Source organism: Scyliorhinus canicula, chromosome 2 (assembly GCF_902713615.1).
Source record: "Scyliorhinus canicula chromosome 2, sScyCan1.1, whole genome shotgun sequence".
In the NCBI taxonomy this organism is placed as follows: Eukaryota; Metazoa; Chordata; class Chondrichthyes; order Carcharhiniformes; family Scyliorhinidae; genus Scyliorhinus; species Scyliorhinus canicula.
In genome coordinates, this window is record NC_052147.1 from 27,826,379 (window position 1) to 27,851,418 (window position 25,040).

Here is a 25,040-nt window from a genome sequence, read left to right on the forward strand (position 1 = left end):
CCCTCCAAAAAATAAACACAGTCACATTTACATACAAAACCCCCATCCCTGACCCTCAGTTTGAGTCCAATTTCTCGGCCTGCACAAAGGCCCACGCTTCCTCCGGGGACTCGAAATAATGGTGACGGTCCTTGTAGGTGACCCACAGACGCGCCGGCTGCAACATGCCAAACTTCACACTCTGTCTGTGGAGCACCGCCTTCATCCGGTTGTACCCGGCCCTCCGCTTAGCCACCTCCGCACACCAGTCCTGGTAGATCCACACCACCGTCTTCTCCCACTTGCTGCTCCGCTCCTTCTTGGCCCACCAAAGCACGCACTCCCTGTCAACGAACCGGTGGAACCGCACCAGCACCGCCCGCGGCGGCTCATTCGGCTTGGGCTCCTGGCCAGTATTCTGTGGGCCCCCTCCATCTCCAGGGGCCCCAGCTCCCATCAGCGAGTTCAACAAAACGACCACATAAGCCGCCAGGTCCGACCCCTCCAGCCCCTCCGTGAGGCCCAGCATCCGTAAATTTTTCCGCCTCGACCGGTTCTCCATCTCCTCGAACCACTCCTGCCACTTTTTATGGAGTGCCTCGTGCATCTCCACCTTCCCCGCGAGGGCCGCGGCCTCGTCCTCTCTTTCGGAGGCCTGCTGCTGCAGCTCCCAGATTGCGGCCCCCTGGGCTGCCTGAGTCTCCAGCAGCTTACCGGCGGTAGTCTTCAGCGACTCCAGAAGCTCCACCTTAAGCTCCTGAAAGCAGCACTGAAGAGTCTCCTTCTGCTCCTTCGCCCACTGCCTCACTCCTCGAGGGCTCCGCTGGCCGCCATTTTGTTTTCCTTCCCCCGCTTTTCCAGAGGCGCTGCCACCGCTTTTCTGCTCGCCCCACTCCTGGTCCGGACCATAGAACCCTGGGGATCTACTGCAGACCCCTTCCCACGTCGGGAATCGTCGATCAAGCACTGCTGGGGGCCCTAAAAAGAGCCCAAAAGTCCATTTCTAGCGGGAGCTGCCGAACGTGCGGCTTAGCTCCACATAGCTGCAACCGGAAGTCTCGTAAAAGGATATTTCTAAACGACTGAGAAACTATGTCCCATGTTATGTTCGATTGCTGCTGACTGGTAATGAACTAAAGCAATGGATTTCCTTTTTAACAAAAAATAGTGCCTTTATTACCCCTCCATTAACAATGATCCACTAACAAAAGCATGGGAGTAAAATGTGCCATTGTATTCTTGACCTTTAATGAAGAGAAAAATGGGAATTAGTCCCTTTTCATTCTAACGATCTGCATCCCGACCTAAAGACTTTTCTATGAGCATTATTGGAAATGTTTAGCATGAAATATTTTTTAAAAACAAAACTGGAGTCTCAGAACTGTCTTGAGACTAATGTGCTGCTGATAACTGGCAGTTGCTGCATTCTTGACGGTAGTTAACATATGACTTTTATCTTGCAGCTGGTCAAATAGTGTTGGCTTCAGGTCTGTCGGGTACACGTGCAGGAACATGGCATACTCTCACCCTTAGTATTCAGGTAATATAGGTTTTTTAAAAATTAGCTTGTTCCTTTATGGAGTTCTGCATCATATCCACAACTTCAAATTTTATTTGTCTTTCAAAGGAAAATTAAACCCAGGAAATTTCTGGTGACTGGCTGATGAGCAGAATACAGAATTTTTTTTTTAGTTCCAATCCTTAAGAATTATCTTTAAGCAGTTGCTCAATCTTAGTAACATCAGGCCCATATATTTAGTATTCAGAGGTGGTTCACCATTGTTAAGCGACTTTAACACTCTTAGCTTGTCACTCTCAATATTGACATTCAATAACCGCTTCTCTGCTTCTAAACTGGCAATCTAATAACCACGTTTGTATTTGCAATGAAGAAGATTAAGGCTTTAACATTTCTAAGCAGCCAAATGTAATAATTGTTAAGGGAATTGTTTTGTCAAAATGGCAGGATTGCTAACACAAAATATTTTGCTTGACTTCCATGGTTGCTATCATGCACAAGACCATTTTAATTTGTTCAATTTTGCAGTATCTTATGTGATTCATAAATTGCAGAGAGGGAAGAGAGAAGGTTTTAAAATAAAGTTGTTTTTTTTAGAAAATATTTTATTGAAACATTTGTAATTTTCACAGTTTAACACATTAACATTTCTTAAAAGAAACACCCGCGTGGGCCGACGCACACATAAAAGCTAAAAAACAATGTCCCCTCCTGCCCACGCCCTATTCCCTAATTACATGTATACTGAGTTCCCTGTCCTTATCTAACACTGCCATAACTTCTATTTTCTTTCCCCCCCCTTACTGATGACGTTCAGTTTTCTTTGAAGAAGTGGATGAACGGCTGCCATCTCTGGGCGAACCCCTGAGTTGATCCTCTCAAAGTGAACTTGATTTTTTTCCAGGCTGAGAAACCCTGCCATATCGCTGACCCACACGCCTGACTTTCCACACGCCTGACTTTCCACACGCCTGACTTTCCACACGCCTGACTTTCCACACGCCTGACTTTCCACACGCCTGACTTTCCACACGCCTGACTTTCCACACGCCTGACTTTCCACACGCCTGACTTTCCACACGCCTGACTTTCCACGCGCCTGACTTTCCACGCGCCTGACTTTCCACGCGCCTGACTTTCCACGCGCCTGACTTTCCACGCGCCTGACTTTCCACGCGCCTGACTTTCCACGCGCCTGACTTTCCACGCGCCTGACTTTCCACGCGCCTGACTTTCCACGCGCCTGACTTTCCACGCGCCTGACTTTCCACGCGCCTGACTTTCCACGCGCCTGACTTTCCACGCGCCTGACTTTCCACGCGCCTGACTTTCCACGCGCCTGACTTTCCACGCGCCTGACTTTCCACGCGCCTGACTTTCCACGCGCCTGACTTTCCACACGCCTGACTTTCCACACGCCTGACTTTCCACACGCCTGACTTTCCACACGCCTGACTTTCCACACGCCTGACTTTCCACACGCCTGACTTTCCACACGCCTGACTTTCCACACGCCTGACTTTCCACACGCCTGACTTTCCACACGCCTGACTTTCCACACGCCTGACTTTCCACACGCCTGACTTTCCACACGCCTGACTTTCCACACGCCTGACTTTCCACACGCCTGACTTTCCACACGCCTGACTTTCCACACGCCTGACTTTCCACACGCCTGACTTTCCACACGCCTGACTTTCCACACGCCTGACTTTCCACACGCCTGACTTTCCACACGCCTGACTTTCCACACGCCTGACTTTCCACACGCCTGACTTTCCACACGCCTGACTTTCCACACGCCTGACTTTCCACACGCCTGACTTTCCACACGCCTGACTTTCCACACGCCTGACTTTCCACACGCCTGACTTTCCACACGCCTGACTTTCCACACGCCTGACTTTCCACACGCCTGACTTTCCACACGCCTGACTTTCCACACGCCTGACTTTCCACACGCCTGACTTTCCACACGCCTGACTTTCCACACGCCTGACTTCCACACGCCTGACTTTCCCAACAGCGCCTGACTTTTATTTCCACACGGCCTGACTTTCCACACGCCTGACTTTCCACACGCCTGACTTTCCACACGCCTGACTTTCCACACGCCTGACTTTCCACACACCTGACTTTCCACAACGCCTGACTTTCCACACGCCTGACTTTCCACACGCCTGACTTTCCACACGCCTGACTTTCCACACGCCTGACTTTCCACACGCCTGACTTTCCACACGCCTGACTTTCCACACGCCTGACTTTCCACACGCCTGACTTTCCACACGCCTGACTTTCCACACGCCTGACTTTCCACACGCCTGACTTTCCACACGCCTGACTTTCCACACGCCTGACTTTCCACACGCCTGACTTTCCACACGCCTGACTTTCCACACGCCTGACTTTCCACACGCCTGACTTTCCACACGCCTGACTTTCCACACGCCTGACTTTCCACACGCCTGACTTTCCACACGCCTGACTTTCCACACGCCTGACTTTCCACACGCCTGACTTTCCACACGCCTGACTTTCCACACGCCTGACTTTCCACACGCCTGACTTTCCACACGCCTGACTTTCCACACGCCTGACTTTCCACACGCCTGACTTTCCACACGCCTGACTTTCCACACGCCTGACTTTCCACACGCCTGACTTTCCACACGCCTGACTTTCCACACGCCTGACTTTCCACACGCCTGACTTTCCACACGCCTGACTTTCCACACGCCTGACTTTCCACACGCCTGACTTTCCACACGCCTGACTTTCCACACGCCTGACTTTCCACACGCCTGACTTTCCACACGCCTGACTTTCCACACGCCTGACTTTCCACACGCCTGACTTTCCACACGCCTGACTTTCCACACGCCTGACTTTCCACACGCCTGACTTTCCACACGCCTGACTTTCCACACGCCTGACTTTCCACACGCCTGACTTTCCACACGCCTGACTTTCCACACGCCTGACTTTCCACACGCCTGACTTTCCACACGCCTGACTTTCCACACGCCTGACTTTCCACACGCCTGACTTTCCACACGCCTGACTTTCCACACGCCTGACTTTCCACACGCCTGACTTTCCACACGCCTGACTTTCCACACGCCTGACTTTGGGGGCTCCAGTCCCTCCAGCCCAGCAAAATCCATCTCTGGGCCACCAGGGAGGAGAAGGCCAGGACATCGATCATCCGATACCCCAAATATTGCCAGTTCTGAACTCGGGGTTATCCTCCCTTCCAGGACTTCTGACATAACGTCCACAAATCCCTGCCAGAATCCCCTCAACTTTGGACATGCCCAGAACAAAGAACAAAGAAAAGTACAGCACAGGAACAGGCCCTTCGGCCCTCCAAGCCTCGTTTATTTTTTCGAAGAAAAACCTTTGGGATAAAAATCGGAAGGCATTGAAAAAAGAAAAGCAGTCTTGGGAGGATTGTCATCTTCACCGTCTGGACCTTTCCCGCCAGTGTCAGAGGGAGCATGGGCCATCTGTGGAAATCCCTTTGCATTTGGTCGACCGCTTTGCCCAGATTTAACTTGTGGAGCTGCCCCTAGCCACTTGAATCCCTAAATATCTGAAAGTCCCCGCTACCACTTTAAAAGGCAACACCCTATCTCCTTTCATGCCCCCGTGCCTGGATCACAAACATCTCGCTCTTTCCTATATTCAGCTTATAGCCTGAAAATCGCCCAAAATCTCCCAGTACCTCCATGATTTCGCCCCCCCCCCCCCCCCCCAACTACTATTTGCCCCTCCCAAAACATCTCTTCCAGTTTAAGTAATTGCTATTGCAAATCTAGCAGCCAACGTAAAGATGTTATCAATACCGTATTTCCTCCTTTGTTCCTATCTAATCAACGCAATTAAACAATTGGATTTTCTGGAGCTATTTGCAAATTTACTGTCACTGCCATTTGCAGATGCTGCCATAACAGTTCAATGAAAATGAGATATGAGAAATCTGGAGCTATTCTGGGCAGGAAATATATCACCATGGTTTTTAAGTTTAGACATTTGTCGGATTCTACTCTCACTTTCCAAATGTTTGATTTAAAATGTATCACCAGTATTCATAATGAACCAGAAATTGTATTTACACCTATTATAAGTTTGCCGTGAGGAGGCAATAGTTCACATTTTAATTTCATTCTCCCTCTAGGGCAATTCAGCATATGGACTATTGAATGGTAATCTGCTGTGGAATGGTGTCCTTGTGCTCCAACCGCACAATGGCTGGGCAGCTATTGGAACACATACCTTTGAGCTGGCTCAGTTTGATAACTTTCGTGTACAGGCGAGTTAGATGCAAATAAATCCATTCCAACAAACTTTAAGTGTGTGATAAGACAGCTATTTTTGTTGCATTCATAATTTTGAAGTCCTTAAATGAATGACATTGAAGTATGTTTCTCCGCAATTGTACAGTTAAATATTTGGGAGGGCTTCTAAACTTGATACTCAATACTGTACATTGTATAATATATCGATATTGTAACCAATGCTGATAACTGTTGCGAAATACAGGCTAATGTAACTAATGGAATTCAACTTATATAAAAAAAATCCATTTCAATCAAACATTTCTGCTTAACTATGTGGCTGAAGTGTATAACTGAGAAGGAATTTCAGCAGAACAATGGGTTGGTACTCTTTGCTCCAGGAATTCAATTTGCAAAATTGAATTTGTAATTCCTTTATTCACTTTTTCACATTGACATCTTAGCCCTTGTAATTTATTTTTAATTTATTGTTTTAAATCTGGCCTTTTTATGGATTTCCAACTTCCTTTTTCTAATGCAAACATAGCTCAACAATTAAGATATCAATCTTCCAATCACTTTTTTAAAAACTGATTTTCCTTCAAACAATAAAGGTACCTTGATCTAACTCTTGCAGTGTATTTTTTGTCCTTGTTGTTGGTTTTGATTTTACAGATCTAATGCATGTTTTAATTTTACACCTGTAGTTCAAGTATTATCCCAACAGTCCAACGGATCTGTATTTTCTGGGAGGTGGAGCCTTGTCATTGCCAAACAATATGGGTCTCGGATTTCCCTTCCCATCTGCCTTGCTCCAACTTGGTGCTGTACGTTTCACAAGTACCCGACTTGGCCACCTCTAAACCTGATTTTACTCATTTAAGTTACCTGGCAATCCACAGGTGTTGCATGTTGGGGGATGGATCGTATCAACTGGTTTGAGGTTTAAAGCCAATAACAGATAAATTCTAGGTACTTTTTTGATGTGTTGGCGACTGTCAGAGCAGGGCCCTGTGCCGAATGTAGATTGATGTATATTTTATTTATTTCTGTTGCAGTAAAGTTTTTTAAAGCCTGGGTTAAGGTACATTTTTTTTTTTTGCAGTAATATTATTAAAGAACCTAGGTTAAGGTACCCAGACAGTGTGTGTGCTACTGCTGTAATGAAGAAGTCATAAAAAAGTGAGGTAATCATGATAACCATTAACTTGTTTACATATAGAGGGCTAATGGAACATTGTTATGATTACTGGAGATTCCCTGAAGAGTAGATAATTTATGAGGTTGTATTTAGTCCTCGCACCTAGGTCAGATGACATCTTAGTGCCTTACAGATTATATAATTAATGAGAGGAGCCAGGTCTGTCTGGAGATTTTCAGTTTGCCATAGGCTTTGAACTGACAAGACAGAAGGATTTTAAGTTGAACAGCAGTTTTGTCAAATGTTATTAATGAAATGAAATGAAAATCGCTTATTGTCACGAGTAGGCTTCAATGAAGTTACTGTGAAAAGCCCCTAGTCGCCACATTCCAGCACCTGTCCGGGGAGGTGAGGTTGAAGAGAACGCTCTATAAAGCCTTTACATAGCAAAGCAAGTAAACTGTTAACTTTATTTATAAGTGGCATTTGAACTTCATTAGGTTGCTTAATTGGAGTTAGTAGTAGGTATAGATGGAAGTTCAAGTCTTTCATTTGTTTAAAAACTGTTTAATTGATAATTGTAAAGCTATTTTCTTTGATGTTAATGTGGTTAGTTATGTGTTTAAATTAAAGTTTGTTTTAACATAAAAGATACCTATTGGTCAGAATCATCATTCCTGGGGTGAAGTATCCTTTCCTCATAGTTTTTCAAATAAAAACAAAATGGGGTTCTTGTTCTGTACCCTAACAAATGCTGGGGTCTGGTCCAGTAGCCCAACAGGTCTTTCTCCCACTAATGAATTCCCTCCCATCCAGACCGCAACTTCCACCTCCACCCCCCCCCCCCCCCCCCCCCAAACCCCTCATCCTCCCACAACCCCACAGTGTAACCCTGTTGTACCAAAATAAAATATCTGACATAAATAATAGTTGCAAGTTCCAATCTACAGGGGCAGCTCTGCAACCTCGAAGGCCCAGAATGAGGTTTTGGGAATTGGTCTCCATTCTCCGAGGAGCGGCACGGTGGCACAGTGGTTAGCATTGCTGCCTCACAGCTCCAGGGTCCCAGGTTCAATTCCAGCCTCGGGTGACTGTGTGGAGTTTGCACTTTCTCCCCATGTCAGCGTGGGTTTCCTCTAGGACCTAGAGTCGAGGTGCTCCAGTTTCCTCCCACAGTCCAAAGATGTGCAGGTTAGGAGGATTGGCCATGATAAATTGCACCTCCGTGTCCAAAGGTTAGGTGGGGTTGCTGGACTACAGGATGGAGGTGGAGAAGTGGGCTTAAGTAGGATGCTCTTTCCAAGGGCCGGTGCAGACTCAATGGGTCAAATGGCCTCCTTCTGCACTGTAAATTGTATAATTCTATGAAACCAACCATATATCCAGTGATCAGTTAGATTGATGTGAGGATCCAAGGAAATAGTGCGCAGAACAAGAAGACCTCTTGAACAATCGCAATTTCACAATATTGGAGGTGAGTTTATACAGATGTAAGAAAAGCAGTAACGACAGCTCTTTGTCCAACATTTGGCCTGCAGAAGATGCTTGCAACCACAGCGAGTTGAACCACTGGTCGGGTGTAATTACAGTGTGACAAGTTTACACATGCATTTTCAATTCTAAACCTGACCATAGAATTATAACAGAAATATATAAAAATATGAACAGAATGGAGATTGATTAATGTCTGCACAGCTGATCCAATTATCTTCCACTCTCTTCAGCTTCAGGATACACTGGAGCTTCCTGTGTAAAACCTACAGGAAATCAACTACATATTTAATATAAATGTGCTACTGTTGCCTGTATACCAAGAACAAAAAGTATTCTTTGACCTACACTTACTGTTCCTGAATTCTATTTTTTTGTGTCATACTCTGAACTCTGTTTTTCAGCATTATTCAACATTGGAACTGGCTAATGTAAAATCAGTGCGTTGACCTTGGTAATTTAAACATTGAGTTCAACAATTTCAGATCATCAGCCGTTCTCTACTCCACTCTCCATTTTTACAGATAGCAGCTATTGTTAATAATATCAAAATGACTATTTATTCGGTGAGCTAGAACCATAGGATGCATTTTTAAAATATTTTTAAGTGACATATATAGCAACTCAAAATGGACAAGCATGTATGTGGTTTGTAATTTGCAAGGCCAAGCTATCGGAAAGGAGTTATGCTGTCTCGTAGTAGCCCAACAGGACAATCATTTTAAGTGTGAATGGCTCATTCCCTGAACTATTTATTCACAGACATCCAGACATAATGGGCGCGATTCTCCGTAACCACGATGGGTGGGAGAATAGTGGGAGGTCCGCTCCCGCACCTCCTGCTATTCTCCCATGCCCCCCAAAATGGCGTGTCCGGTTTTGCGACACGCCGCTCGGAGAAACGCGGGCCGCCGTTTTTCACGGCGGCCCGCAATTCTCCGACCTAGATGGGCCGAGCGGCCTGCCGTTCCCGACCTGTTCACGACGGCAGCAACCACACCTGGTCGCTGCCGTCGTGAACATGGCGCGCCAGGTAAGTGTGTAACCTGTGGGGGGGCGGATCCCGCGGCGCACAGTTCGCACCGGGATCGGCAGCTGGAGCGATACGAACCACTCCAGCGCCGTGCTGGCCCCCTGAAGGGGCCAGAATTAGTCCTGGGAGCCTTAAAACGCGACGGCATGGACACTCTGCCGTGGGATTGGAGAATCCCACCCATGATATTTTGCTTTTCTATATAAACGTGTGTTGCCTACTGTAAGGTCATTAGGGATTCTTGGCATTAGATGGCAATGTTTTACAAGCAGTCAAACTTGAGAAATGGTTCTCCAGTTTTTCAGGGTGCATTGTGCTCTGCTGCTTCCCTGGCATTTGCGAAAGGTGAGCATAGTCTACAGCATGGTTCACGGTTCTTTCCAGTGCTGTTTTCCCAGGGGCGGGGGGGGGGGGGGGGGGGGGGGGGGGGGGGGGGGGGTGTGAGCTGATTGTTGGATGTACATTTGGCTCACTGCTGAATCATTTACGTAACTGGTGCCACCTGATAATTTCAGTGCACAATACTTAGTTCTGCCTGAGCAATTTGATAACTCCCAGCTTCTCAGTCTAGATATTGTTGCCTGACGGATTGTGCTTACCTTGTTATGCCATCCCCCTCTTTGTGGGCATAGCAAACGCATAATACTGCAGATGCTGGAATACAGACATAAAAACAACATACTGGAAAAACTCAGCAGGTCTGGAACCATCCGTGGAGGGAGAGAAACAGTTCACGTTTTGAGTCCTGTGGCGGAATTAGAATCGCCCGGGGCCGGCGTCAATCCCACCCCGGCTGTGTCCCGAATTCTCCACCACCCGGGAATCGGCGGGGGCAGGAATCGCGCCGGTCATCGGGCCCCCGGCGGCGATTCTCCGGCCCGCGATTGGCCGAAGTCCCGCCGCTGACGGGCCTTTCTCGCCGGCGGGAATCAAAGCACGTCTGCTGCCGGCGGGATTGGCCTTCACCATGGTGGGGGCGGGAGAGACCCCCTCCCCTGCGCATGCGCCGGTATGACGTCAGCTGGCGCATGCGCGGACTTCTGCCGGCCGGCCCCGGCTGGCGGGGCGCCAAAGGCCGTTTGCGTCGGCCGGCAGAGCGGGAGCCACTCCGGCCCGGGCCTGGCCCCTAAAGGTGCGGAGAATTCCGCACTTTTGGGGAGGCCCGACGCCGGAGTGGTTCACCCCACTCCGTCCCGCCGGGACCCCCCGCCCCGCCAGGTAGGGGAGAATCCCGGCCCATGTGACTCTTCAGAATTGAAGAGAGATTTAAAAACGTGATGGACTTTACACCTTGGAAGCGGTGGAGTAAAATAGGCCAGGGAGGGTGGGAGCACAGGAGAGATCTGAAAAAGGTGTCACAGACACAAGACAAGGAGAGTGTTGATGGTACTGCTAATGACTAAAGCATGTGCTAATAGTGGCCTAATGGTCAGGTGGCAGATCTGTTGATGTCAGAACATGTGCAAAACATAAAAACTAGTTACAAGCTTTCCCTGTGTGGGGAGAGGGGTTGGGGCAAAAAAGAAGAAAAAAAGGATCACAATGGAGGAGACAGTACCAGGTGGGAAGTTGTTGAACTCTGTGTTGAATCGAGAAAGCTCTGAAGTGCCTCATCAGAAGATGAGGTGCTGTTCCTCCAGTTTGCATTGGGCTTCACTGGAGCATTGCAGCAGGCCAAGGGTGTAAAAAAAAAGGTATGAGAGCAACATGGTGAATTGAAATGCCAAGTGGCAGGAAGATGGGGTATCGTGCTTGCGATTGACCACAGAGGACATTACGAATGCGGTGGACAAGGGGGAACTAGTCGATGTGGTGTATCTGGATTTCAAAAGGCATTTGACAAGATGCTGCTCAAAAGGGTGCTGCATAAGACAAAGGCACATGGCATTACGGGTAATGTATTAGCATGGATAGGGGATTGGTTAACTAACAGCAAAGAGTGGGGATAAATGGGTGTTTCTTCTGGTTGGCTAGTGGTGTATCTCAGGGATCAGTGTTGGGTCCGCAATTGTTTACAATTTACCCACATGGGGCGGGATTCTCCGCAGACCGTCGTAACGCCGATTTCCGGCGAGAAAAATCGGTGTACATGACTCCGGCGTCGGGGCCTTCTTTAAGGCCGCTATTCTCCGTTCCCGGAGGGGCCAGCAGCTGACTGACGCGATACGCGTCAGTTTCACCAGCTGCGGAAGTGGTGAGACCCGGCGTTTTTTGGAGGAGGAGGAGGAGAGAGACAGACCCGGCATTTGGGGGGGGTCCGGCATTTGGGGGGGGGGTTCCGGCATTGCGGGGGGGGGGGTTCCGGCATTTGGGGGGGGGGGGGTTGCGGCATCGGGGGGGGGGGTTTGGGGGCAGCGGCGTGCAGAGAGGGGGGGCGACGGATGCCCGGGGCCAACGCACCGTCGCCCCCCCTCTGAACGCCGCTGCCCCCCTTCTGAACGCCGCTGCCCCCTACCCCAACCACCCCCCCTACCCCAACCACCCCCCCTCACCACCCTACCTCCCTCCCCACCACCCCTACCTCCCTCCCCACCACCCCTACCCCCCTCCCCACCACCCCTACCCCCCTCCCCACCACCCCTACCCCCCTCCCCACCACCCCTACCCCCCTCCCCACCACCCCTACCCCACTCCAACGCTCGCAACGCCGCAACCCCCCACCCTCAACGCCGGGTGTCCCCCCCCCTCAACGCCGGTACCCACACCCCGTCCCCCTCCCTCTGAAGGCCGGTACCCACACACACCCCCCTCTCTCCTCCTCCCCCCCTTCCTTCCTCCTCCTCCCCTTCCTTCCTCCTCCTCCTCCCCCCTTCCTTCCTCCTCCTCCCCCCTCCTTCCTTCCTTCCTCCTCCCCCCTCCTTCCTTCCTTCCTCCTCCCCCCTCCTTCCTCCTCCCCCCTTCCTTCCCCCTCCCCCCCTCTCCTCCTCCCCCCTTCCTTCCTCCTCCCCCCCTTCCTTCCTCCTCGTTGGAGGGGGTAGGGGTGGTGGGGAGGGAGGTAGGGGTGGTGGGGAGGGGGGTAGGGGCGTTGGAGGGAGGTAGGGGTGGTGAGGGGGGGGTGGTTGGGGTAGGGGGCAGCGGCGTTCAGAGGGGGGGGCGACGGTGCGTTGGCCCAGGGCATCCGTAGCCCCCCTCTCTGCACGCCGCTGCCCCCAAACCCCCCCGATGCCGCAACCCACCCCCCGATGCCGCAACCCCCCCCCGATGCCGCAACCCACCCCCCGATGCCGCAACCCACCCCCCGATGCCGCAACCCACCCCCCGATGCCGCAACCCACCCCCCCCGATGCCGCAACCCCCCCGATTGCCCCCCCGATGCCGCAACCCACCCCCCGATGCCGCAACCCCCCCCCGATGCCGCAACCCACCCCCCCCCGATGCCGCAACCCACCCCCCCGATGCTGCAACACACTCCCCCCCCCCCCCGATGCCGCAACCCACCCCCCCCCCCGATGCCGCAACCCACCCCCCCCCCCCCCCGATGCCACAACCAAACCCCCCGACACTGAACGGCGTCAACCATCATTAATGGTTGACGCCGTTTTAAAGCAACTGTGATTTTCGCCGACGTGACCCGTGGCCACGTCAGCGGGACTTCGGCCCATCCGGGCCGGAGATTTGTGGACACTAAAAAAAAATGAAATCCCGCCGGCGCCAGCTGTTTTCAGAGGCTGCCGGCGGGATTTGCACAACGCCTGTTTTTGGCCGGTGGGAGATTTAAAAACCCTGCGGGAGCGGAAATAACGCCGCTGCCCGCCGATTCTCCGACGCTGCGTGGGGTCGGAGAATCCCGCCCATGATCTGGAGTTGGGGACCAAGTGTAATGTAATGGAGTATTGACAGCAGTTTTGGGCCCCGTATCTAAGGAAGGATGTGATGGCCTTAGAAAGGGTCCAGAGGAGGTTCACAATAATGATCCCTGGAATAAAGAGCTTGTCGTATGAAGAACGGTTGAGGGCTCTGGGTCTGTACTCGTTGGAGTTTAGAAGAATGAGGGGGGATCTTATTGAAACTTACAGGATACTGCAAGGCCTGGATAGAGTGGATGTGGAGAGTTTTCACTTGTAGGAAAAAACCCGAATCAGAGGACACCATCTCAGACTAAAGGGATGATCCTTTAAAACAGAGATGAGGAGGAATTTCTTCAGCCAGAGGGTGGTGAATCTAGCACAGCTGGCTCACAGCTCCAAGGACCCGGGTTCAATTCCGGCCTCGGGTGACTGTGTGGAGTTTGCACTTTCTCCCTGTGTCTGCGTGGGTTTCCTTCGTGTACTCCGGTTTCCTCCCAAAGATGTGCAGATTGGCCGTGCTAACTTGCCCCATAGTATCCAAAAGGTTAGGTGTGGTTACTGGGTTATGGGGATAGGGTGGCGGCATGAACTTAAGTAGGGTACTCTTTTTAGCCATCATCCCCATCCCTCAGGGGAGACAAAGTAAAAGCCCACATTTTGTTCTCCCCCCCCCCCCCCCCCCATTGTTTTCCCCCCCATTCCAGGCCCACAGACTGCCTAGCGCCCATATACCTCCTCCTCTTACCACACAAACAAACAGCTAGATGCATTGCACCCCGCCCAAACTGGCCCACCCCCCCTCCATTCCATTCACTAGCCCCCCTGCTCCTCATCACTAGCAAAGTGCCCCTCACCCAGGGCCCCCCTCCAATATCCCCTCAAAAACAACCCCTCCATCCCTCCTGATCCACTCCCTCCACTGACATGCCCAAGCCCCAACAACATCAACAATCCTCTTTTCCCTCCAAAGTAAACAAAACAATCCCTTTTTATTACCACCTCCATCCCCAACAGAGCAAAAACCATAACACAATGGAATAAGTACATTGCACCAACCCTCCCCCTCCCGCCCTCCCCCCCTCCATGTACAGAACCTTACAGTCCTCCTCACACTGGCCCCAAAGTCTTCTCTCTGATGAAGGCCTCCGTCTGCTCCGGCATGTTGATAAAGTAGTTTTTTGAGTCCATTATGATCAGCAACCGTTCTGGGTACATCACCCCAAATTGCACGCCCTTGCTGTAAAACACTGCCTTAGCCCTGTTGAAGGCTGCCTCTTCGCCAGCTCTGTCCCAATGTCCTAGTATAGCCACACTGTGTGCCCATCCCAATCAATGTTCCAGATCCTTTTCGCCCACTCCAAGACCCTCCTTTGATAGCGGTGAAACCTGATGAGCTCTGTCCAACCCCTTCACCAGTCGAGAGAACATCTCCGAAAAATACTGGTTCGGCTCCGAGCCCTTCACTCTCTCCGGCAGCCGCCCCAACCTAATGTTTAACCACCTTGACCTGTTCTCGAGATCCTTGAGGCCGTTGTTTCTCTCCGCCACAAGCAGCAACTCGGCCACCAACGAGATGATCAGTCCTCATGCTGTGACAAGCCCTCGCCTTGCACTTTCACCACATTCAAGGTCCTCACCAGCTGTGCACGAGTCGGGCCCACAGCCTCTTCAACAGTGGCTTTAAAAGATTCCTTTATTTCCTGGCCCTGCCGCTCGTACAGCCGATCCATCTGCTTGCCTAATTCTTCCAGCTCCTGCGCCATCACCATGGCCAATGTGTCTTGTGTAATGGGTGCGGCGGCCATCTTCCCTCCAACCTCTTTCAACGGGCTTCTCTCCTGAGTCATTTTCTCATTGAGCTTCTTCGGCAACGTTTTAAATATGCCTCCATCAGGAAAGAGTCCACCCACTCAACAAATTGTGCTTGGACACCAAGAAACCCCCAAAAGGACAGGTTAAAAGGATCAAAAACAAAGGCTCTGCCGAAAGCCACTTTTCGTGCTGTTACATGACATCACCGGACATCCCATGAGATGTATTTACATATTCACCTCACATTGTTTCACTATGGATTAGACTAACAGTTCCCAATTTTCAACAAGTTTCATAGGACATAAGTTTAATTGTATATGATTCGCAGTGTATTGGATTCTGAGTCTGTTCATCTTGGACATGAATAAAAGCAATCCTCGATGAAAATTGACTGATGATTCAAAAGCATTTATTCCTTTGCATTAAACTGTGGCTGAGTGATATTGGAGGACTTTAGAAACAGGCTAACTCTTTGTGCTTTTAGTAAGTGAACCCTGTGTTGCACGACAGGAAGGAAGGAGAGGGGAAGTTAATTACCACATTTTTGAGATCTTGGGATATATTTGATTCCAGTTGACGAGTTCCTCCATGATCTACAGCTCTGTCTACATATGGGTTAACCAGGTTGCAAAATGGAAGAAATATAGACATCATCTCGCATCAATATTTAACTAAAAGAGCAAGGTTATTTAGCATTTAATCAATACGTTTCAAAATGTTCCCTCATCTGTCGGTGATGCACCCAGAGCTAAGAGTTACAAACAGGAATAATATAATTGAGCTATTTTGGTTGATATCACGATCGATGATTAAAAAATGGCGGCAATATATTATTCCACATGAATTGATTGCTTGAAAAAGGAATTTCTGAAACATGCATATGGCATTTAGACAGGCAAGGGCTAGTTAGGGAAAATCGTATGTCACGAATTTGATTGAGCTTTTTGAAGGGATAACCAAGAAGGCAGATGAGGGCAGTGTGGTCGACATTGTCTACATGGACTTTAGCAAGGTCTTTACAAGGTACCGCATGGTAGGTTGTTGCATAAGGTTAAATCTCACGGAATCCAGAGCGAGGTAGCCAATTGGATACAAAATAGGCCTGGCGCCCAAAGTCAAAAGGGTTGTTTTTCAAACTGTAGGCCTGTGACCAGCGGTGTGCCTCAGGGATCCGTGCTGGGTCCACTGTTATTTGTGATGTATATAAATTATTTGGATGAGAATGTAGGCGGCATGGTTCATAAGTTTGCAGGTGACACCAAGATTGGTGGCATGGTGGATGGTCAAGAAGGTTATATAAGATTGTAACAGAGTATGACCTACTCAGTTAATGGTAGGGAGTCGGGGAGAGTTACAGAACGAAGCGATCGAGGAGTACACGTTCATAGCTCCCTGAAAGTGGAGTTGCAGGTGGACAGGGTGGTGAAGAAGGCATTCAGCATGCCAGGTTTTATTGGTCAGAATATTGAACACAGGAGTTGGGACGTCTTGGTGAAGTTGTGCAAGACATTGGTAAAACCACACATGGAATACTGTGTTCAGTTCTGGCCACCCTATTATAGGAAGGATATTGTTAAACCAGAAAGAGTGCAGAAGAAACTTACGAGGATGGTACCAGAACTTGGTGGTCTGAGTTATAAGGAAAAGCTGGATAGGCTGGGACTATTTTCCATGGAGCGTAGGAGGCTTAGTAGTGAATGTATAGAGGTCTATAAAATAATGAGGAGCATAGATAAGATAGATAGCTGACATATTTTCCCAACGGTAGAGGAGTCCAGAACTAGAGGGCCTAGGTTTAAGGTGAGAGGGGAGAGATACAAAAGAGACCAGAGGGGGAAATGTATTCACACAGAGGGTGGTGAGCATCTGGAACGGGCTGCCAGAGGCAGTGGTAGAGGTGGGTATGATTTTGTCTTTTAAAAAGCAGTTCGACAGTTACATGGGCAGGGTGGGTATAGAGGGTTATGGGCCAAATGCGGGCAAGTGGGACTAGCTTAGTGATAGAAACCGGGCGGCATGGACAAGCTGGGCCGAAGGGCCTGTTTCCATGCTGTAAACAGCTATGACTATAACTCTAAACCTGCTTCCACAACTTCTGATGTCAGCCTTGGTTCAGTTGGTAGCATTCTTGCCCGCGAGTCTGAAGGATACGGGTTCAGGTTCCACGCTAAGGATTTCAGCTGGCTCATCCATCACAATAATTCTGGATGGGCAGTACGTGGAAGAGTTGTTTAACTCTGGTCCCTTGCACCCTCAGGTGAACAGAGAAAGTCCCATGGAACTATTTTGTAAAAAGAAAACATCAGGGGGTTTGCCAAAACAGATTATCTGGTCATTATTTCATTGTTGTCAGTCGGACCTTGCTGTGTAAAGTGAGCTGCTGTATTTCCCACATTGTAACAGTGCTGCAAAATTTTCAACAATGCTTCATTAACTGAATGCACTCACGACGCTCTGTGATCATGAAAGGCGTTATATAAATGCTAGTCTTTTCTTCACCATTAGCTCTGTGAATATGAGTACACTAATTAAAAGTTAGCTCGCACCTGATAAACTGTTACAATTTCTACAGAACGTCTGAAAATATACTTCTAGCCTCTGTACCCTGGTTTTACTAGTCCTGCATTCAAGACTCCTGTGCAGGTTCTGTGAGGCCCGAGCAGCCCTAATATGGTCAGGTGTAGACAATGTTTTCAGTTGCCTATGGGCCCTCGTGAGGAAAGATAATGCAATGCGGTTGCCAACAGAGAATAAATTCTTTGGTGAGAAAGATTGTAAGTGCTGAAGTATATAACACTTATCCAAATAATCGATGAAACGCTGAACAAATTATTACTTGTAACAAGTGACTCAGCCGCCACGCAACAGGCTCGGCTGACACTGAGGTGATGCTGAAGGTCGACTGGAGGTTTGGAGGTGCCACCTTTTGAAGAGCAAAAATAACCTGAGGGCCCACCTGCTTGTCCTGATGAATATTGAAGATTCCGCTTAAAGAAGAACAAGCAGTCGTGGGCAATATTGCTTCTTCAGTCAGCAGCACCAAAATAAAACAAGATTATTCAGTTTATGGCATCTATGGGACCCCGTTCACATTTAAAAACTGCAGTACCTGCTACATTATTGTACTTGGAGTAATTGACTGTATGTGAAATGTTTTGTGATCTGATTAAAATGCAACATAAATATACATCTCTTACATGCAAGATTTAATAGGTATTTGAAAGCACAGATCCCAGTAACAATAGGATTCATGTCAATATAATTTGTTTTCACATGCAGCCCACAACAGAAGTTGTGTTTTAACACATTTCTTGCATAGATGTTTAAGCATTGCATGTACAAATCTTATACTAAAGTAAAATGCAGGATTCACCAATTTTGTGTTTTACATCATGACCTAAAATTGATCATTATCATAAGCCTCTTCGCAATTATCCTTATAAATCTGTAATTTCATCATAACATTCACCAGTAATAAAACTGGTGGCAACTCAGATTTAGCAGCCTTGTTCAATACTCATCTTTAATTCCTCAGCATAAGTTTAAGGTATCTGCAAGATGTTACTGTAACTATTGATTATTACCTATAAAGAATGCACGCCTGAACCAGGCAATTTACCAGAGGAGATCAAATGATGGATATGTATTCTGTTTCAAGACAAAGAAAAACAAGCATATCCGCATCTTGGCACATTTTGACTACTAGACATAGATTCATGTATATTTAACGATGACCACTTATAATGTTGAATTAAATTGGCAAAACATGTGCATCATTATAGTTTTAATGCAAATCTTTATCATGCCCGATGTCAAGAGTTGCCCCCAAGAATAGTTGGAAGTTAATTGCTGAAGGCAACCAAGTAATGTGGAGGAGCGTAGCATGTTCATAATTTTGTATTATGTGAAGGAAAATTAAACTGATTGACTTAAATTAACCTGATTATCACTGTCATTGTATGTTCATTTGCTGTGAAACAAAGCACCTTCACAGATTATATTTGGTATCATGCCACCAAGTATTTTCTTAGTCCATCTTCAACGAGATTGACGAGGAATGTTGGTGGACAAAGACCTGATTCGAATCGCAAGAGGATACCATTGTTACACTCCTGCGTTACACGACTGTACAGTTAGATGTTGGACAATATGGATGCACCGTTAAACAAAAGCCATTCAGACCACGCATGGCTGGAACTGGTGGAAGAGAGACTAACTAAAGCAAGACCCTAATTTTGTAACAATATTTTAGAATAAAGATACTGAATAAAGATACAGCCTGCGACACCCACATCCCATGATGAATACAAAAGAATTGAGAAAAGTGATCGAGTTAAATCATTTTTTATTCTATCAAAATCTATGTCTCATTTATTTAAAAGCACAATTTAGGGCTTTATGCACATAGACCATGTAGTTCCTCTGAAAGAATGAAATTAAATTAGTTTATTGTTCTACTTATCTTCAACCTCCCTGCCTCCATCCCAACTCCAGAACACTGATGTACTGTCTAACTGCCTATTTCGCATTAATACTGGATGAGTAAGAATTGTTTTTAACTTAACTGGCAAATATTCCACGGTTAACCTCCCACCAATATCTCCACATGCTAGCCTTTATTCCACCCCCTTTCTGGCATGAACACAATTGTGTTGAATACTAGCCACTATTTTTCCCATTAGTTCCTTCATAGCCTTACCCAAATTTTTCAAAAATTTTTTACAAAACAAAATAGGGCATCTGCCCCTATCTAATAATGTGAAAACAGCCCACCCATCCCCCCCCAATCCCCCTCACCCCGGGTTGCTGCTGCTGCTGACCTCGACCTATCGTTCCGCGAGAAAGTCAAGGAACGGTTGCCACCGCCTGGAGAACCCCTGCAGAGACCCTCGCAAGGCAAACTTTATCTTCTCCAACCTGAGAAATCCCGCCATGTCACTGATCCAAGCCTCCACGCTGGGGGGGGATTCACGTCCCTCCACATTAACAAGAGCCTTCTCCGGGCTACCAAGGAGGCAAAGGCCAGAACTCCGGCCTCTTTCGACTCCGGCACTCCCGGATCTTCCGATACCCCAAATATCGCTATCCCCAGCTTGGTTTTACCCAAGTGTCCAAGACCTTGGACATGGCCTTTGCAAAACCCTTCCAAAATTCCGTAAGCGCCGGGCTCGCCCAGAACAAATGATCATGATTAGCTGGGCTCCCTGAACACCTCACACACCTGTCCTCTACCCCAAAAAACTTACTCATTCTCGCCCCTGTCATATGCGCCCGATGCACCACTTTAAACTGAATCAGGCTAAGCCTGGCGTAAGATGAGGAGGAATTGACCATGCCCAGGGCGTCAGCCCACAGGCCCACATGCAGCTCCTCGCCCAGCTCCTCCTCCACTTTCCTTTCAGCTCTTCCACCGAGATCTCCTCTGCCACCTGCAGCTCCTGGTATATTTCCGATATCTTGCCAACCCAACCCACACGCCCGAGACCACCCTATCCTGTATTCTCCGAGCAGGCAGCCGTGGGAATTCCCGCACCTGCTTTTTCACGAGCGCCCGAACCTGCATGCACCTAAAGGTATTCCCCTGGGGTAGCCCAAATTTCTCTTCCAGCGCCCTCTGACTGGCAAAGGTACCATCAATAAACAAGTCCCCCATTCTTTTGATTCCTGCCCTATACCAACTTAGGAACCCACCATCTATCCTACCTGGAACGAACCTATGATTGTTCCATATCGGGGTCCAAACTGAGGCCCCCACCTCCCCCCTATGGTGTCTCCACTGCCCCCAGATCCTCAATGTCGCCGCCGCCACCAAGCTCGTGGTGTACCGCGTCGGTGGAAGCACCAACGGTGCCGTCACCAGTGCCCCCAAGCTAGTGCCTATACAGGACGACGCTTCTAGCCGTTTCCACGCCGCCCCCCTCTTGCTCCATTACCCATTTCCGAATCATAGACACATTCGCTGCCCAGTAATAGCTGCGCAAGTTCGGCAGTGCCAACCCACCCCCCTCACGACTGCGCTCCAAGAACAGCCTCTTAACCCGCGGGGTCTTATTTGCCCACACAAATCCCGTAATTATCCTATTTACCCGCTTATAGAAGGACTTGGGGATGAGAACAGGCAGGCACTGGAAGGCGAACAGGAACCTAGGGAGAACCGTCATTTTTACGAACTGCATCCTACCCGCCAGGAAGAGTGGTAACACATCCCACCTCTTAAAGTCCTCCTCCATCTGATCCACCAGGCGCGCTAGATTGAGCTTGTGCAGGGCATCCCAACTCTTAGCCACCTGTATGCCCAAATGGCAAAAGCTCCTCTCCACCATCTTAAGCGGTAGCTCCCCCAATCTCTTTTCCTGGCCCCTCGCATGCACCACAAAAAGCTCGCTTTTCCCCACATTTAACTTGTATCCGAGAAGTTTCCAAAATCCCTCAGAATCTGCATAACCTCCCCCATCCCCTCCACCTGATCTGCAATATACAAAAGCAGGTCATCCGCATACAGTGAAACGCGGTGTTCCTCCCTCCCCCCGGGACTCCCTCAACACTATGGCCAGCAGCTCAATCGGCAGTGCAAACAGCAGGGGGGACAAAGGGCACCCCTGCCTCATTCCACGATATAACCTGAAATACTCTGACCACAGCCGGTTCGTCAAAACAGTCACTACCGGGGCCTAGTACAACAATTTGACCCATCCTATGAATTCCTCCCCAAACCCAAACCTGCCTAACACCTCCCACAAGTACTCCCACTCCACTTGATCGAAGGCTTTCTCCGCGTCCATTGCTGCTACCACTTCTGCGTCCCCCCCCCTCCGAGTGCATCATGACCACGTTCAGGAGCCTTCGCACATTCACAATCAGCTGCCTGCCCTTCACAAACCCCGCCTGATCCTCATGAATCACTCCCGGGACAAAATCCTCAATCCTAGTGGCCAGGATCTTGGCCAACAGTTTAGCAGCTACATTGAGAAGCGAAATTGGCCTATAGGAGCTGCATTGCAACGGGTCCTTATCACGCTTGAGGATAAGCGAGATCAAAGCCTGCGACATCGTCGGGGGGGGGGAGGATCCCCTTTTCCTTGGCCTTGTTAAAGATTCTCAGCAACAGCGGGCCCAACAGCTCCGAGATCTTCCTTAAAGACCTCGTTTCTTTTAGTTGGACTCCGCACCGTGTTCCCCCTCCTATCTCTAATTCCCCCAATCTCCCTGGCCGCCTCCCTCTTCCGCAGCTGATGTGCCAACATCCGGCTTGCCTTCTCCCCATACTCATATACTGCTCCTTGTAGCTTCCTCAACTGGGCCTCAGCCTTCCCCGTGGTTAGCAAGTCAAACTGCGTCTAGAGGCTCCGGCGCTCCTTCAACAGCCCCTCCTCCGGGGATTCCGCATATCTCCTATCCACCCTCAGTATCTCCCCCACCAATCTCTCCCTCTCCATCCTCCCCCTCTTCTCTGGGTGGGCCCTGATTGAAATTAACTCCCCCCCCCCGACCACCGCCTTCAGCGCCTCCCAGACCACACTCACCGACACCTCCCCATTATCATTGGCCTCCACATATCTTCGGATACACCCACGGACCCGACCACAGACCTCCTCATCCGCCAGTAGTCCCACGTCCATTTGCCACAATGGGCACTGACCTCTTTCCTCCCCCATCTTCAGGTCCACCCAGTGTGGGGCATGGTCCGAGATCGCAATGGCCGAGTACTCCACCCCCTCCACTCTCGGAATTACCGCCCTGTTTACCACGAAAAAGTCCATCTGCGAGTAAGCCTTGTGTACATGAGAGAAGAAGGAAATCTCACTCGCCCTTGGCCTATCAAATCTCCACGGATCCACTCCCCCCATCTGGTTCATAAACGCCCTCAAAACCTTAGCCGCTGCCGGTCTCTTACCCAACCTCATTCTAGACCGATCTAGTGTCAGGTCCAGAACCGTTTGAATTCCCCCCCCCCCCCATTATCAAACTACCTGCCTCTAGATCCGGGATCCAACTCAACGTCCGCTTCATGAACCCTGCATCGTCCCAGTTTGGGGCATACACATTCACCAGCACCACCCGGGCCCTCTTGACCGGCACATTTATGCCTCTCACGTTCCACGTGATCAGCCAGATCGGGGAGCTAACCCCCCCCCCCACCGACTAGCCATCTCCTTTTTCAGGCCAGCCATGTGCCCATGACTCCCGCACACTCCAGCCCCCCAGGCAGAGGCTCCCCACCCCAACTCTCCCTCTTACCGTCAACTCTCCCTCAATCAGCACAGCAGCAACCCCAGATCCACCCCCCCAACTCCCCCCCTTCCCTGGCCAAACAACTGCTTAACCCCCCTACCCCCCCCCCATTGCACTCCCACAAGTCAGCTGACTCATGCTGACCCCGGCTGCTCCCGCCTCTGCCTCCGATCCCCTTTTGGATTTCCCATCCAAATCACCCACCCTCCCCTCACCAAAGTGGGGTATTGAAAGTACCCCCCCCCGCACCCCACATAGACCAATGCAAACACAGTTCCGTCCCGTCCCCCCCCCCCCCGCTTCAGGGAAAAAAAAGAAATAAATCCCACTCGGCAGGCATCGCCCCCACTCCCTCACCAACATCCCACATGACATACTGCAAACCATTAATTCAAGTCCAGCTTCGCGTTTTTGATAAAAGTCCACGCCTCATCCGGCGTATCAAAACGGTGGTGTCGGTCCTTGTATGTGACCCACAGTCTCACCGGCTGTAACAGCCTGAACTTCATCCCCTTCCCGTGGAGGATCGCCTTAGCCCGGTTGAATCCTGCCCGCTTCTTGGCCAGCTCTGCACTCCAGTCCTGGTAGATACGGATCTCAGTATTCTCCCACCTGCTGTTCCTCTCCTTCTTTGCCCATCGCAGGACACACTCCCTGTCGCTGAAATGGTGAAACCTCACCACCATCGGCGGTTCGTTCGCCCGCGGCCTCCTTGACAGGACTCTGTGCGCTCCCTCCAGCTCCAGGGGCTTCGGGAAGTCCCCGCACCCATCAGCATGCTCAGCATCGTGGTCACATACGCCCCAGCATCCGACCCCTCCACACCTTCAGGGAGACCCAGAATCCGCAGGTTCTGCCTCCTTGGACTGTTCTTCAGGTCCTCCAGCTTCTCCTGCCATTTTCTGTGATGCGCCACATGCGCTTCTACTTTAACCGTCAGGCCTAGAATCTCGTCCTCGTTGTCAGAGACCTTCTGCTGCACCTCCTTAATCTCCGTCCCCTGCAACTTCTGGGTCTCCACCAACCTTTCAATCAACGCCTTCAAAGGGGCCAGCATCTCCGCCTTCAAGTCAGCAAAGCAGCTTTTTAGGAACTCCTGCTGCTCCCGAGACCACTGGGCCCACGCTGCCTGGTCCCTGCCTGCCGCCATCTTTTTCGCGCCCGTTCTCCTCTCTGCTCTAAAGCCACTTTTTTGACCGCTCCGCTCCTGGTCCACTTCATACAGTGCTAGGGGACCCTCACTGCTACCTTCCCACACAGGGAATCGTCAAGCAAATGCCGCTGAAAAGGGCCCAAAAGTCCATTATCGGCGGGAGCTGCCGACCGTGCTACCTACCCAGGCATAGCCGCAACCGGAAGTCGCCTTACCTCACTTTCAATGAGAATCCCTACATTGCAGAAAGAGGCCATTTGGTCCATCGAGTCTGCACTGACGCCCTGAAAGAGCACCCTACCTACGCCCACTCCACCCCCCCCCCCCTCCCCATCCCCATAACCCCACTTAGCCTTCACATCTTTTAACATTAATGGGCAATTTAACATGGCCAATTCACCTACCCTGCACATCTTTGGACTATGGGAGGAAACCGGAGCACCCGGAGGAAACCCACGCCAACACCGGGAAAATGTGTAAACGCCACACAGTCACCCAAGGCGAGAATTGAACCTGGGTCCCTGGTGCTTTGAGGCAGCAGAACTACATACTGTGCCATCCATTGGTATTGAAACTCTCAGGGCTGGATTCTCTGTCTGGGGTCTAAGAGCT

General features: G+C 49.8%; 1 protein-coding gene across 3 annotated transcripts in view; it reads left to right on the plus strand.

Annotated features, from left to right (window-relative positions):
* The window catches only part of galcb (galactosylceramidase b), a 78,808-nt gene extending 72,402 nt beyond the window's left edge, over window positions 1-6,406 (plus strand). For all 3 annotated transcript variants that reach the window (XM_038774754.1, XM_038774749.1, XM_038774760.1), the window contains exons 16-17: window positions 1,443-1,519; window positions 5,679-6,406. In XM_038774754.1, coding sequence (XP_038630682.1) covers window positions 1,443-1,519; window positions 5,679-5,822 — 221 coding nt within the window. In that variant the 3' untranslated portion in view covers window positions 5,823-6,406. The remainder of the gene's footprint in view (window positions 1-1,442; window positions 1,520-5,678) is intronic.
* The last annotated feature ends 18,634 nt before the right edge of the window (window positions 6,407-25,040 follow it).